The following is a 14221-nucleotide window of genomic DNA, read 5'->3' on the forward strand; positions in this document are numbered from 1 at the left end:
CAAGAAGTGTGGGTAAGTTGCAGCTGGTACGGTATTAAAAGAAAAATATTTTTGGTTTAAACAGGATAGTCTTATTGCGGAAAAATACGGGTATGATAGGTAAATGCTGATTAAAGAAAAAAATTGATGTTAGGTGATGAGAGAGTCGGACACACAACCGGGAAAATTTGATTGAGAATAGTTCTGGATACAAAGTTTTGAAGGACGGAATAAACGACACGAAACAGTGTTACGGTGGCCATTTGGCTAATATTGAAATTACTGAAACTTTTCCAACTATTTTTAAATTGGCTGCAAGAAGTTTTGGGGACTTGGGGCATCTGGGTAAAATCTATAAAATAAAAACACAAAAGGATTTGCTTAAATAAGTCTCAAAAATCGACCAAGTTAAGAAAAAATTTTGTTAATAAACTATTAATTATACCTAAACAAAACTTATTGTGTGTATAATCGCTAGGTAATATAAAAAACACGTAAATTTTTAATTAACAATTGCACATTATTAAGAATATATATGAATCTTTCGCTGATTTAATCTTACACTGCATTTTGGAACACATTTTACGTACATAGTGTATTGGTTAATTTTTTTATTCTAATTTGACTCTAAATGGCAATTTGTTTTTAACTGACTTGAGCACATTTTTTCCCGATTTTTTTTATTGAATCAACAAGTGGTTAAGAGGGGATTTCAGAAATTGACAAAATAACTTAGTAAACATCTCAGAAAAAATGTATTTTTCCACTACAATAAAATTTTACACCTTTTCTAACTTTCTCACAGCTTGGATCCAAATAAATAATTCATGTTTGTAATAAATCAAGTTAATTAAGGAACAAATTTTTTCCACACTGTTCAACTAACTGGCTCTCGGTTCTTAAAAAATTGTCACTGAAGTGACTGAACTGAGGCTGAAATAAATCCGAGTTACGATTCAAGGGCACTTTTTTAACGGTTATAACCCTTTTATGGGATCTCGTGAAAAGAATTCCAAAGATTCGACCTTGGATTTATAGCTGTATTGTCTCAAATATGGCGCAAAATGGTTTAAATTATAGTAAGATTATGTGATAGTTATGTTAATGAAGTTGTAAAATTTTATGAGAGAAATTGCCGGTAGTCTACCAAATTTCATGTTCTTTTGATTAATACGTTAGTACCGGTGATGTTTTTTTTAAGACAGTTTTTATAATTGTAATAACTTAGTTTTATTGTGAATAAATGTCACTGGTGGTTTGTTTACAAGTCTTTAAAATGTTTAAGTAGCGTATTAGATGTGTAAACTGTCGAAAAAGGGCTATATTGACGAGTGGCCCTTCTGGAAAGGGTGCTAATATACGACAGCCATTAATCATGTTGATTGCCAGTTATGTGTCTCAGTTTTCGAACCGAATCACGGCACACAATGCCTTCAATTTCCGCTCTTTCATCCCTATATTCATGCAAAGCCAGTTAATAGCTGAACAAAAACACGATTAGCCCGTCACACCAAACTTTTATTTTAATAGCACAACGCGTTTCGACCACAAAGTGGTCATCCTCAGGTGAGAATAAAACTAACTAATTTAACAATTTAACAACAGTTAATAGCTCCCAAACATAATTTAGGTTACAATGTAAAGGACCCGTTTTAATAATATGGGGCCATGTATCCCCGTTAAAAGTTGCAACATCATGCCTTTTAATCTCGGCTTAAAACCGACTCGATAACAAACTCGTTAACCTTTGACGACACAAAACAATCTTTTTCTCTCTAAATCAGAAAGCACTATTTTGTCAACCGACTCTACCCAAATCTAAAAATAGAAAACTTTCATCCCCTCGCTCAACCCCTGACCGCTTCCGGTAAAAATCTAGAGAGGTCGCTCAATTCGTGATTCCGGTATTGAACCGGAGTTTGACTCGTCTGCCAACAGAGCGCCGAATTTCGAAAGTTGGAGCGGCAAGACTCAAAGGATTAAAAAATGTCTTTTGGGATTAACTTAAGAGGATTTGGGGATTTTTTAGTTGCGTATCAGTGGGTTTTATAACATGTCATGAAATTTATGGCTTGTACAGGGTTATCACTGATTATTCATTCTTTTATTAAGTAGTGTTAATTGGTGATGAATTTAGGATTGTTTGTGTGATGGGAAATCTAACAAGAGAATTTGATTTTTAGTTTGGTTTGACTTCGCTCGAGCTCGGCTTCAAATGACTTATGGAACAAAACAAGGGCCCTTCCCCTAGTCCTGTACCTACCACCATTAAAAACCAAGTCTATCGGAGCACAGATGGCACTAGTTCCAAAATTAAAGCACGACACTTTCTGTTTTTAAAGAAATAAATTGTTTTAAAAAAATCTGAGTTTTTCTTAATCCCAATTAAACCCAGATGTGACGCAATCACATCGGCATTGCCAATCACATAAAGCCATTAATAATTCTATTAAGTCTTAGTTTAGCATTGAGCTTTGAAATAAATATAATTAATATCATCATTAGTGGCAGCAATGTCGCTTCTTTCTCGACTCTTATCTTCCGATCTAAACTCGTGAAATAAAGCATTAACTTTACGAATCGATGAAGTGATAAAGAGCTAAACTACCGCAAGAAATTTGTGACATCGTAAGCGTGTGTTTGACAGAGGCCGTCGTAGATCACTATCAGACCATCATCAAATCACAAGTCCAGTGTGCATAACGACCCTTAAGACGAAGGGTCACAGGCCTTGCATCGTCAGGGCAATTGAGGCGTCGAGACGGTCCCACAGCTCAAAATCTGCATCGAGCGAAAGTGTTGAAGGTTGTGATTGATAGGAGTCGTAAAAACAGACGCATTGTCACCAAATTTCCATTAGTTAGTGTCTTTCTGCATGCGAAAGCGTTTTCACACGCATTATTACTTATTTTCAAAGAAGGGTTGTAAATTTTGAACAAAGGTGCTTAAATAATAATTAGAATAAGTAGGGAAATTTATGCTGAGCTTTTTGTACAAGGAGGTAAATAGAAAGCAAAAAGTGTAAAATTACAATTATTTAAAAATCATTTATTTGTTTTGATATTAAGATTAAGAAAATAGTTAAAGGGTATAAATGAGTAACAATGTAATTTTACACATAAAATAATGATATATGATATTAAACTATTTCGTACGAATTTTTAAAAGAGTAAAGCTAAAATATTTGACAAAATTACTAAATAAAACATTGCTTGCTGCTGCAATGATTAAATAATTACATTATTGATTAGGGAAATAAAATCTGATGACAAAAGAAATTTCAGTAAGTTAGGCAACTCAACAAACAGGTGTTTATTTGCGTTGCTTGCTTTCGACCACCGAAATACTCTTAAATAGGCAGCAATTTATTCTTCTATAAACGCATTCGTATCTATTTATATTTATAACGTGTACAACCATACTTATTTAAATTGCTGCGAGTATTCGTACTTTAACACAGTTGTAAACATACAACACTTCCAGTTAAAAATACATCACTGTGATATATGCGATGTCTTTTAAATTGGTTTAATAGCAGTGTTATAATCTCATTTATTCGTTCTCGTGTTTGATTAGTCTAAAAATAAACTCGGAAACATTTTTTTTAATTGCAGGTAGGAAACTTTGTTGAAACATTATTATAACTAGATACAGCGTGTAATAAACATTATAACAAATGCCAACTCGTCACAAATAAATCTTGTATATTTTTCTTTCCTTGTGTTTAAATACCCACAAAGCTAATCCGCGTCAGTCCTTCCTCTAGTAATTTATCATTCCTCTTTCTCGTGTTTATGTTAATATTGTGTTGTGCGATGACAGTTGAGCAATATCGTCAGTCTTGTACGCATGGCAGGCAACGATGTTAGCACACATTGTCACGATTGCGAGGATCCGTCAGAGCCAGACACCAAATGACGGACGCAATGGGGCTGTGGATGACACCGTACTTAGTAAAATAACCACAAAACGGTCATTTACAGTTTTATGACATCTTTCGGAGCCGCCTTCGCCCAGATTTTATCTCGGAAGCGGGCAATGTGAAAAGCGAGGTGCTAGCCGCATTTTATCATCGACGAATGATATACGGGGGGCCGTTATACTTTCTTCGACCAGGAATGAATTGTTTAGAGATAAAATTACACAATGACGAAAAATTTTAATGAAATTTTGAACATTTCAAAAAAGAAATGTGAAATTACAACACTCGGTGATATAAAAAAGGGATTGTAGTTCGTTTTGACTGTATCTAATAACGGAATATCTATCGTAGTGACCACCAATTTTGTTATGATAGGATCTTTGATTGATTTTCTTAAAGTACCTTAAAAAAATATTTTTATTACTTATTTTGTGCTGTTGATGATTTACATATAGGGTGTCAATTTTAAAACTTGAGAATCACTTAAAACCTTTTGGTGGTTCCTAGGGGGAATCAGAATAACGTGGTAAGTGACGCACCTCCACCCACCCTTGAAGCCACAGCTACTCCAAGTTGAACATTTGAAATGGCACGACCCTACTTGTAATAAATACATACATCGTTGGAAAGCTCATAACAAGCGCTTTTCAAAAATGTTATTTAACAGTCTAAGTATTTGATAAAGCCGTTATTTCCAGTTAATCAAATATTCAAGGGTGGGTGGAGGTACACTTACTCTGTCATTTTGATTTTTCTCAAGAACCACCAAAACGGTTTTGAGTGATTCTCAATAACTTTTTTACTTGGGAGATATTGCCTATTGCAAGTATTAAAATTGACAGAGTGTATAGGTACTTATGTAATATAATTATGTCAATAAAACATACAAATTTTATTTTTGTAGGAGTTTTTTTTAATTTTTATACTTTAAAATTTAGCCTCTTCTTTAAAAATTACTTTTGACAAAGGTTTAATTCTGTTTTTCAGTTGGAGAAACAGAGAAATAGAAAGAAAATCAGACTTTTTCTATACTATAGTGGATAACCCCATCATGATTTTCTTTTCGCAACTTTTGAATTTTTTTTAATGTTGTAGACTGTTGTTTTTTTTTCAATTCTATTAATGTTTGCTTTGCTAAGGCTGTGGCTGTCTGCCCGAGTTTTGTCAAAAATTCGTCACAGTAGGAAATATTTATTTAAAGTTTTGTGGTTTTGTGTTTTATTTTATTTATCTTCTCAAACACTATAAAGACTGTTTCTAAAAAAGTTCGGATTACCGACGTCAATGATTTGATTTATGTTCGAATTATTGAAATATGAAAGAGGTTCAGATTATTGTGAGTTCGGATAATCGAGGTATAATGTATTATTATTATTTTTTATACTTGATGAAATTTTTGTTTTGGAGACCTGAAATCTTTGCTGAAGAAAAATTTAAGAAGTATTTGCGTATCTGCTGCATGCAGACTTGTATTTATTTTTCAGTACAAGTTGAACAATATTACACACTATAGAAAGTACATTTTCAGGTAGGTAATTTTTAATACATAGTCTTGTTTCATACTATTGTAAAAGTTAGAATATTTTGTTTTAGTTTAAAATGAAAATCATATATAAGTACAAAACGTTAGATCAATAAATAAATCTAATCATAATTTTAATAAAGCGCTGTAAGTGATTGACTACTACATACTTGTTGTTATAGATGAAGAAGGTAACCAGAGAATTGAAAAATGTACTATGTACTCTTTTTTAGTACAAAATCGAAGGTAAAAAAGTAAAAAAATAAAATAAAATAATATTGAGGATTGTTCTTGCTTTTATGTTGTTTGTACCAAGTTGTTGTTTCAATTATTAGGTAATAGGTACAATTACAATTACAACAGTAGGTAATAGAACACTAAAGGCTAAAGGAGTATGCTTGAAAGATGTTTAATATCTGCTATTTTGTTCTTCAACTGTGGTGCTGAATAAAATTAAAATATTTTTTCAAAATTAATAATTGATTTATCTTGTATTGTATATTTCAATTAGATATCTATGATTATTTGACAAGAGGTCACCAGCTTTCTCGTTTTTCCAATTTTAATGTTTTATAGGTAGTATACATACTTTTTTTAATGAATATAGTACTTAATAACGTGTGTTCATTAAAAAAAAAAAGGAATTCAAAAGTGCTTTGTCCAATATTTTGCATGTCTTTGATTAATTCATTTACCCTCTTGTTAAGATGACAGATACATTAAAACTCATTCATTCCGTACTGCGAGTTTTTTTTTAATGAACACACATTATAAATAAAACAAATACATATTAAAAAAATGTTTGGCCGTATGGGCGTTTATAATTATTTATTAGTTTCTTATTGACTTATAGAATTTTTTAAATAATAAGCATTTGGGTTATTTTTGATGGTAATGTATGATTTTTTTGTTTTAGGTGAGGTCGGGATGCCGAGAGGGTAAGTCTGTTGTAGTTGTGGGTGTTTTGTAGTGTCGCTGCTTGATTTTGAAGGATTAGGTGTCGCATTTGCTATAATACGTCATTTAGGCCGAGTAAACATGGAATGCGTGACGATAATACAAGGCAATTTAGATAAAGTAGTAGCGTAAGGTCAGCATCCCACGACGTAGATTGTATGTTTTGGCCCTAGATGGCAGCGCTCGTTCCGGGAGTATAGTGTTTATTTGTGAGAGTTTGTTCGGTGTGCTTGGCGCGAGCGATCCTCCGGTGGGCCGGAATGAAGAAGTAGTGAGCGTTTGCGTGCTTGGAATCGCGTTGGTCGCCCATTGGCCGGATCCGCACCTGCTCGGATTGGCGCGGTCGTGGAGGGGCGCCATTACGCTCTAGTACCGTGGATAAGGCATAGAGGGCTATAGACTGAACATACATGGGTCATAAAGGATTGGAAGAAGTAGAGGAGAAGGTGCAAGAAGTAGTCAGAGGGTTAAACGAGGCCGTTGAAGATTTAAGTGCGGGTCGTAAAGGTGCGGTGCTAATCATCGGACTATGACAAGTGCGAAGTGCAGTGCTCGGAACCGGCAGCAATGAGTTCCAAGTTCATCATCGATAGCATGCTCCCTAAGTACCACCAGCAGTTCCACCACCAGCAGCTGTTCCAGAGCGCCACCACCGAAGCCCCCGCCGCCTACAGCTCGAGCTCGCCGAGCGGCTCCTCGCCCCAACACTCTTCCAGCAGCGCGTCCACCTCCCCCGCCGCCAGGATGTACCCCTATGTCTCAGCCGCACACCACCATCACCAGGCGGCAGCTGCGGCCTTTGGCGCCGCCGCCTCCGGCTCTATGGTGCCGTCATTCTCGTCCACGGCCAGCAGCGCGCTTGCCGCCGCCGTTGACGCCGCCGCCGACAAGTCCTGCAGGTACACGGCAGGTCTAGCCGCTAATGTCACTCCGGCCGACTCGATGGTCAACTACACGCTCGGCCAGCACCATCACAACGGCGCCGCCGTCTCCGCCGCCAGCTCCGTCAGCGCCGCTTCTGCCTCCATGGCCGTCGCGGCGCAGTTCTACCACCAGGCCGCCAGCGCCGTTGTCGACCCGCTCAACTCCTGCTCGCAACCTGCAGCACCCGGAGGACAGCCCATTCCAGACATCCCGAGGTACCCTTGGATGTCCATCACAGGTATTTACACATCAATCGACTATTTGGAAGCGTCTCGTGCCGCCGGCCGACGGCAAGCGCGCGATTCGATCACTGCCAATAAAACATGCCTTAATGGCCACTTAGTGGGCAATAACAATAAACCTAGTCATAAAATTTAGGTACAGAGATTCTTCCAAATTATTCGCTGCTTTTGTTGAACGATTCTCACTTCTATTCATTTTTTTTCAGACTGGATGAGCCCATTTGACCGAGTGGTCTGTGGTGAGTACAATGGTACATAAACTTTTTATTTTTTATTAATTATAATTAGTTCTAGTTACGATAATATTATTGTTTAATTAAGCGCCATTTAAATTGTAATAATCGTTATTTTTATTACTTTATTATAAATTAAATTTTTATTGACATTTTTACACTTTATTATCTAATGATAATTACTGTGTCTTATCTTAATAATTTTGAATATTTTTATTGTTACTTTTTACTAACATGTGTTTTCAGTTTTCACTCTTCTTTACTCTTCATGTGCAAGACGTGACCGACCTTGTTGAATGTTTGGACGTTGTATACAAGGTCTTTGCAATTTAACACATTGTTTTCTTGAGTAATTACTTCAGTTTGTTTTCATGAAAGTACATTGTTAATTATTCTAATCACAAATGATAATCGTTTATTGCTAATTCACAGGCTATAAACATTATGATAATTACTGCTACAATTGCCAATAAAAATTTAATCTACTATTTTTTATAACAACATTTGATCATTTGATATATTCAAATTCAATACAGGGTGTCTCACTTAAATTAACAACCAATTAAATAATTACTAATGCTAATTACCTCATTTGCACATAGATAGTTCAAATTAAAAAAAAAACAGAATCGCTTTAGACACAGTGGCTCTGCGCATGCGCTACTTTAATCTCACTCAACACTCAAAATGCGAAATAAAAAATCCCTAAAGGAATATAAAATACATAAGACAAACAGGTGTTATTTTTCTTGGTTCCATATCGGTCTTAACATTCCATTAAACCTTATTTGCTGAACATTTATTTTACTAATCTCTGATATTACGTTTCAGTCATCACAACTTTCTCTTTATCGGTTCATTTACTTATAGAAATAACATTTAATACGAATGAATTGCAACAAAGTAGTCAGATTATGAGAAAATCGAAATAAAAAGTGTTTTAATGTTTTCTGATTTTGATAGGGATTGAGGCTAAACATCCAGGATACGAATTTATGAAATTTATAAGTCAATCATTGGGTGAAATTGAGAAACTTTTAATAAAAAAATTGTTAATTTACGTGAGTCATCCTGTATGTATGTATTCATATAGCGCTCGATGTTTCTATCAGATTGCCCTGCCACTAATAATTCTAAAGTCTATTTCTAGCCCTCGAATATTAATTGGAAAGGTTTTTGGGATTTGTCCGACATCGCGTCTTGGAATACGTAATTACGAATTTTGATAAGCTTGTTCTACTTTGATACAGTCAAATGTCATTGCTTGGAGAGAGGTTGAGTTTGTTTTCTTGTTTGAAAAATATGTTTTGAAAAAACCTCTGGAATTTTAAGTGTTTTGACGCGCCTTGAACTTGTCAATTCATTCACTCTTTTTCAAGCGATTTTATTATACGTTTGTGTCATCGGGTTATTGCATATATCGTGTATTATTGCTCTTAATTGACTATTTTGATATCAAAGTGCAAATAAAACACGCTAATGTGAATTTTATTTGGTTAACGGCCAATTTTATATTCAAAACAAGCAATTTTTGCTTTATTTTAATTTAGATAGAAATACAAGCTGTGTTTTGGGAATTTGCGAGTGACGTTTTAACGATTTATTGCTACTTTAGTGCTTTCTAAAAAACCCTTTTCACGAACCATATAACTTACAAAAGGGTGAAAGTTGGGTGAAATTCTATAAGAATCGGGGGACACCTGACTCCGGCTTTTTATTAGATTTCTTTCCCAACTGTTTTATTTTTTCTAATTTCGAATGTCGTAAAACGGCTTATCTAAGAATAAATGTCGGGACTATATCAAAATGCTAATTTACGGCAAAATGTACTTATGACTTTGCTACTAATAAATCTTTGAGTAAAAAATTAAAATGTTTAATGGAATTGCCATCCGGGACTATAAACAACTGGAAATACTTTATCGGAGAGTATTTTATGGACGATTTTTGTCGCAAAGTTTGTCAAAGAGGCACATTACTGTCCCAATTTTCAACGGTTCTTTTCTTTTTCTTATATCTGAAGATGTTTTAATAATTAATTCAAAATATTTGAAAGTGATCTTCGCACTGCAGGATTATAAATTAATTTTGATGCCTCAAAATTCGTTTTCTGATTTTTTGGGATTAACATAGCTGTTTGATAAAATTATGTTTTTTGAATCATTTATATTTTATTGACTATCCTACATTTTTACGAGTGAATAAAATTGAAGTAAAACAAGACATAAAAATCCCGTGCAGTAATATTAACAGTTTCATTTGTAATTTGTTGACATGATTGTTGGGTCAAGATATCAATTTTAGGTTTGTAAATAATTCGCATTTAAGTGGCCACAAATTTTGAACTTTCACCTTGGACTATAACAGTTTTAATAAAATTTTATAAAATTACGAAAAATTATCGAATTAAGGGCTTTATACATGTGTCGCGACACAGGGGAATGTTTCTCAAGTAATAAATTAACAGTCGGCAAAGCACAAGACATTCCATTAGAGACCCTCCAGTCACTTGACAGAAAAATGATTGTGTCTCGAGTCGCCGGAATAAAAATAGAAGAAAAAGAATTTCAGATTGTCTGATTGGTCAAATCGTGTCTCGGTTTAACCTTGACATTGGAGCTCATTTTTTCTTTGATTTATGCTCACATATGGTCGAGGGATGTCAGATACTCATCTACACAAACACGAGTCGTTTTTTTGCTACTGAAACATTCTACACAAATCGTATTAATTATGTAATTAAAAATTCATACTGTTATTTATTGAAGGATGTACCTCTCCAATGAAGTTGTTTGTGTTCTGCAAATTAATTATAATTACTAAGAGAATCTAATTAGGACTATTTACATGCAAGTATTACAGGTGATAAGTTTCGAATAATTTTAGGAATGGTAGAAAATACTAAGAACTATTGAAATGCAAATTCGAATTATTCCCAAGATGGAGATTCTTCATTTCCTTTGTTATTGGCTGATTGATAAATGGTTGGCTTCCAATGTCGTTGATACAATACCTAGATAAAAAGGCTCTGACATGTTTAATGCGACGTTTGAAAGGTACGCCTCTCTGCATAATGCTTGAGCACTGTAATTTTTATCAGAAAGTTAAGTAAATTATTATTTAGTATGAATTTTAAATGAGAACAAATTAAATACACAATGTACAGGTGTTCGGTAAGTCGCGCACTTCCTTGAAAGGGAGTAATTGGGTAGTTCCCCAGAGTATTAAAAAATGTTTAAAAAACTCTATCTGTCAAAAAATTTTGACATTTTTTTTGACATTTGGCATTTTTTTATGTTTATTTAATGAGACCGATGATCTTGTATATGTTTTTTTATAATTATTTAGTAAAGGTACAAAAATTTTGCCAATAAAAACTACAAATAACATATTAAACAGAATTCCCGTTTAGGATATAGTTTCTTTGTTTCCTCTTCTAATAGCTTGTAGCAAAAAAACTTGGAAAATTATTTTTCCAACAGAAATAAATAAAGTCTAAATTCAAAATTTTAACTCTTATAACTTCGACATTTTTATAGATTGATTTTTTAAAACATTTTTCTTGTTGTCTAAAGCACCGCACCGTCCGATAGTACAGTGTCACGGAGGTGCGCGACTTTCCGGACATCCCTGTATTTAAAAGTCAAGTATTTTTGTTCAGTAAAAATAATAAATGTACTGTAAAAGTAATAAATGCACAGTTAGGAAAAAATGTGTTTAAAAAAACCGTATAAGGATGTACACAGTAGAATGATGCAACTCCTCAGGAGGATAATGAATGTTCAGTAATACAATAACAAATATCAATAATAAATAATATTCCTGTGCAGAAGTTGATACATCCTTATCTAGCCAAGACTGAAATTTTATGTTATTTTACTAATTTCCTGAAGTTTTTGAACGTTTATTATTTTTATTGTGCACTCTAACATTGAACAAATTACAAATTTGTGTGTAATTTGGTTATAATGTATTATTTTTACTGTGTAAAATATTATATTATACTGATCATTTCTGATTTTATATTGTGCAAAAATTAAATATACTGAACATTTAACATTTTATACCGGACAAAATCGAATTGTTTACTGAACGAACGTTTTATTACTATACCTATTTTAAATAAGACGTCGTGGCGATATTTTTCACCTTGATATTGCAACCGATTTGATTGACATTTGAGGTGGATCAGTCTTGAATGATATGTAGAAATAAATGGTTGCTCAAGAACTAAGCAAATCTTGTCTTTAAAATTCAAAAAAGAAATTTTGCACTAGAAAACTCAAAATTCTTTTTGACATCAGTTGATGCTTTTTTAAATTTAGTTAAATTGTTTGAGTTCTCGCGAAAGCTTTAAAAACGCGATTCAGCTGCCCTCTTTTGCGATAAGAACTTTAATTAAGATTTTCGTCTCGATATGCGTTTTTGCATGATTTCCCCATACCGCGGAAAAAAGAGTCCCATTAATCGTCCCATATAATTAAAAGCTTGTTGTCCGCTCAATTTTATGATTTATTTATGACTTCCTCCATTATCTCGTCCATTATGCCTTTGTTAATTTTCTGGTCAGCCATCACGGATTCCTCCCGAGATATCCCGAAAGGCGGAAAGCCCTTTAGAGTCCCGGTTATCTCCCGATATTTCAATCCGTTGCATGAGATGCATGCAGTGCGAACTTTGCCATGGCCACGTTATCCAGGGACGTCTCCCGGGCCCTCTTCAAACTATTTTATAGCCTTTCTCCCTCTTCCTCCCTGCCATACCCTGGCGAACAAGCTTGATCGAGGAACCAGGGTATAAATTACCTTCCTTCGTCCCGCTTCCGCCACTGCTTTGCTCTGTTGATTCATTCTACGTCGACTGCTAGGCCATGTTTCATTCCTACCTAAATTGGGATTTGTATTTACTGGATGGTGGGTTAAAACGAAAAATGATGGGTATTTATGGGCATGACTTAATCGAAATATGCGGCCACAAAGGTCTTCTACATGGAAGATGGGACGATAAGAAAATTCACATTACTTATGCGGATATCTGTCAGTGTGGGCAGGACTAGATTTTCCAAAGTTGATGGAAATTTAAGACGAATTCACCAAGAGTTTATACTTAATATTCAAGAGGGATATAAATTACACCTAATTATACTTTCAAATTGAATAATTACTTGAATAATTAGGTAAATTCAAAGTGCACAGTAATTACTTAGAGTTTGATTTAAAATTTAACAGTAGACATGAATCTGGATTTAAAATTATAATTTTGGTTCCTTAACTTGATCTTTATCGAACTAAATTACCTACTGTACGAGTAGATGAATGAATGCATGAACATTGACAATGTCTATGTAATCTGTAAACATTTTTCTATTGACTATTCTAGTAAGTTTTAATGTTTACTAAACTTGTTAACTCAATCCTTGAAGAAGCCCAAAAAGTTATAAATTCACCACTTGATTTATTTATTTACCTCATTCGAGAAGGTTTCTTACTAATTTAAATCCTGTCTAATCCCTTGACTCGAAAATATTTTATTGCGCTAATGAAGTTGTTTTGTCCTTTCCTCATGATCGCAGTGATAAAAGAAGCAGCGAACGGCACCTTAATTTAAATCTCGATCCCATAATGCTGTACATAAAAATATAATAAACACGGATGCCACGCCATTATCACCCACTTCACTCAACCAACTCGATAAAACATCAAATAATGTCAAAAACGAACTGCAAACGGCCCCAATTCTCATCACGCGATGTCACACTAATCCAAAATTGTGACGCTGGGAGAATCCCTCGTTTTGTTAAATTATTAGTTGATGAAAATTTAACTCAAGAATGAAATTCCAATAATTTTTGAGGTGGGAGTCCGCTTATTTATTTACCTTGCTATCAGAAAATTAAATCGATGGACTCCCAGGATGCAGTTTTAAATTTTACAACGTTTACTCAAGCTCAACAAACACTGCCGAACATTGTCTTTTTTAAACACAAACTAAACTCGGTTATGGTGGAAAGTACGGCTTATTTCTTCATTCTTGCAGCTCAGTGTCGATACTAGAAGTGTTATCCTTTTGTTATTGTCTGAAATTCGGTCTTAGAGCTTTAAACAAAGTCTAGATTTATTCGGAGTTGGCGATTCGTGTCATTAGCATGACCATCATGGTACGCCACTGATTTTACGACGATTTTTACGACTGATTATACTCATTTAAAAACAATAAAATGGCACTTAATATACGTGATTGCCAAAATAAACAGGCACTGATCTACCGTAACATAGTCATAGCTCGCATGTCTTTTATTGACACACGTACAAGAAATAATCAGTCTCCACTTCGGTTTTATACGCCCTTTCATGATTTTAAAGCAATAAGCATAATGACAGCAATATACCAATTATCTAAACGCGACTCAAAAGATTTTATTACATGTTGACAGGACGACTTT

At 34.3% G+C, this 14221-nt stretch overlaps 1 protein-coding gene across 6 annotated transcripts in view; it reads left to right on the plus strand.

Annotated features, from left to right (window-relative positions):
* LOC123006926 (homeobox protein abdominal-A homolog) overlaps nt 1-14221 on the plus strand; it is a 124134-nt gene that overhangs the window by 90422 nt on the left and 19491 nt on the right. For 5 of the 6 annotated variants that reach the window (XM_044401853.1, XM_044401855.1, XM_044401854.1 and 2 more), the window contains 2 exons: nt 6340-7542; nt 7753-7797. In XM_044401853.1, coding sequence (XP_044257788.1) covers nt 6948-7542; nt 7753-7797 — 640 coding nt within the window. In that variant the 5' untranslated portion in view covers nt 6340-6947. The remainder of the gene's footprint in view (nt 1-6339; nt 7543-7752; nt 7798-14221) is intronic. The other variant, XM_044401858.1, reaches the window with a different exon arrangement.

Source organism: Tribolium madens, unplaced genomic scaffold, assembly GCF_015345945.1.
Source record: "Tribolium madens isolate multiple individuals breed KSU strain unplaced genomic scaffold, Tmad_KSU_1.1 Scaffold_3;HRSCAF=73;Tcas5.2_LG2, whole genome shotgun sequence".
Lineage (NCBI taxonomy): Eukaryota > Metazoa > Arthropoda > Insecta > Coleoptera > Tenebrionidae > Tribolium > Tribolium madens.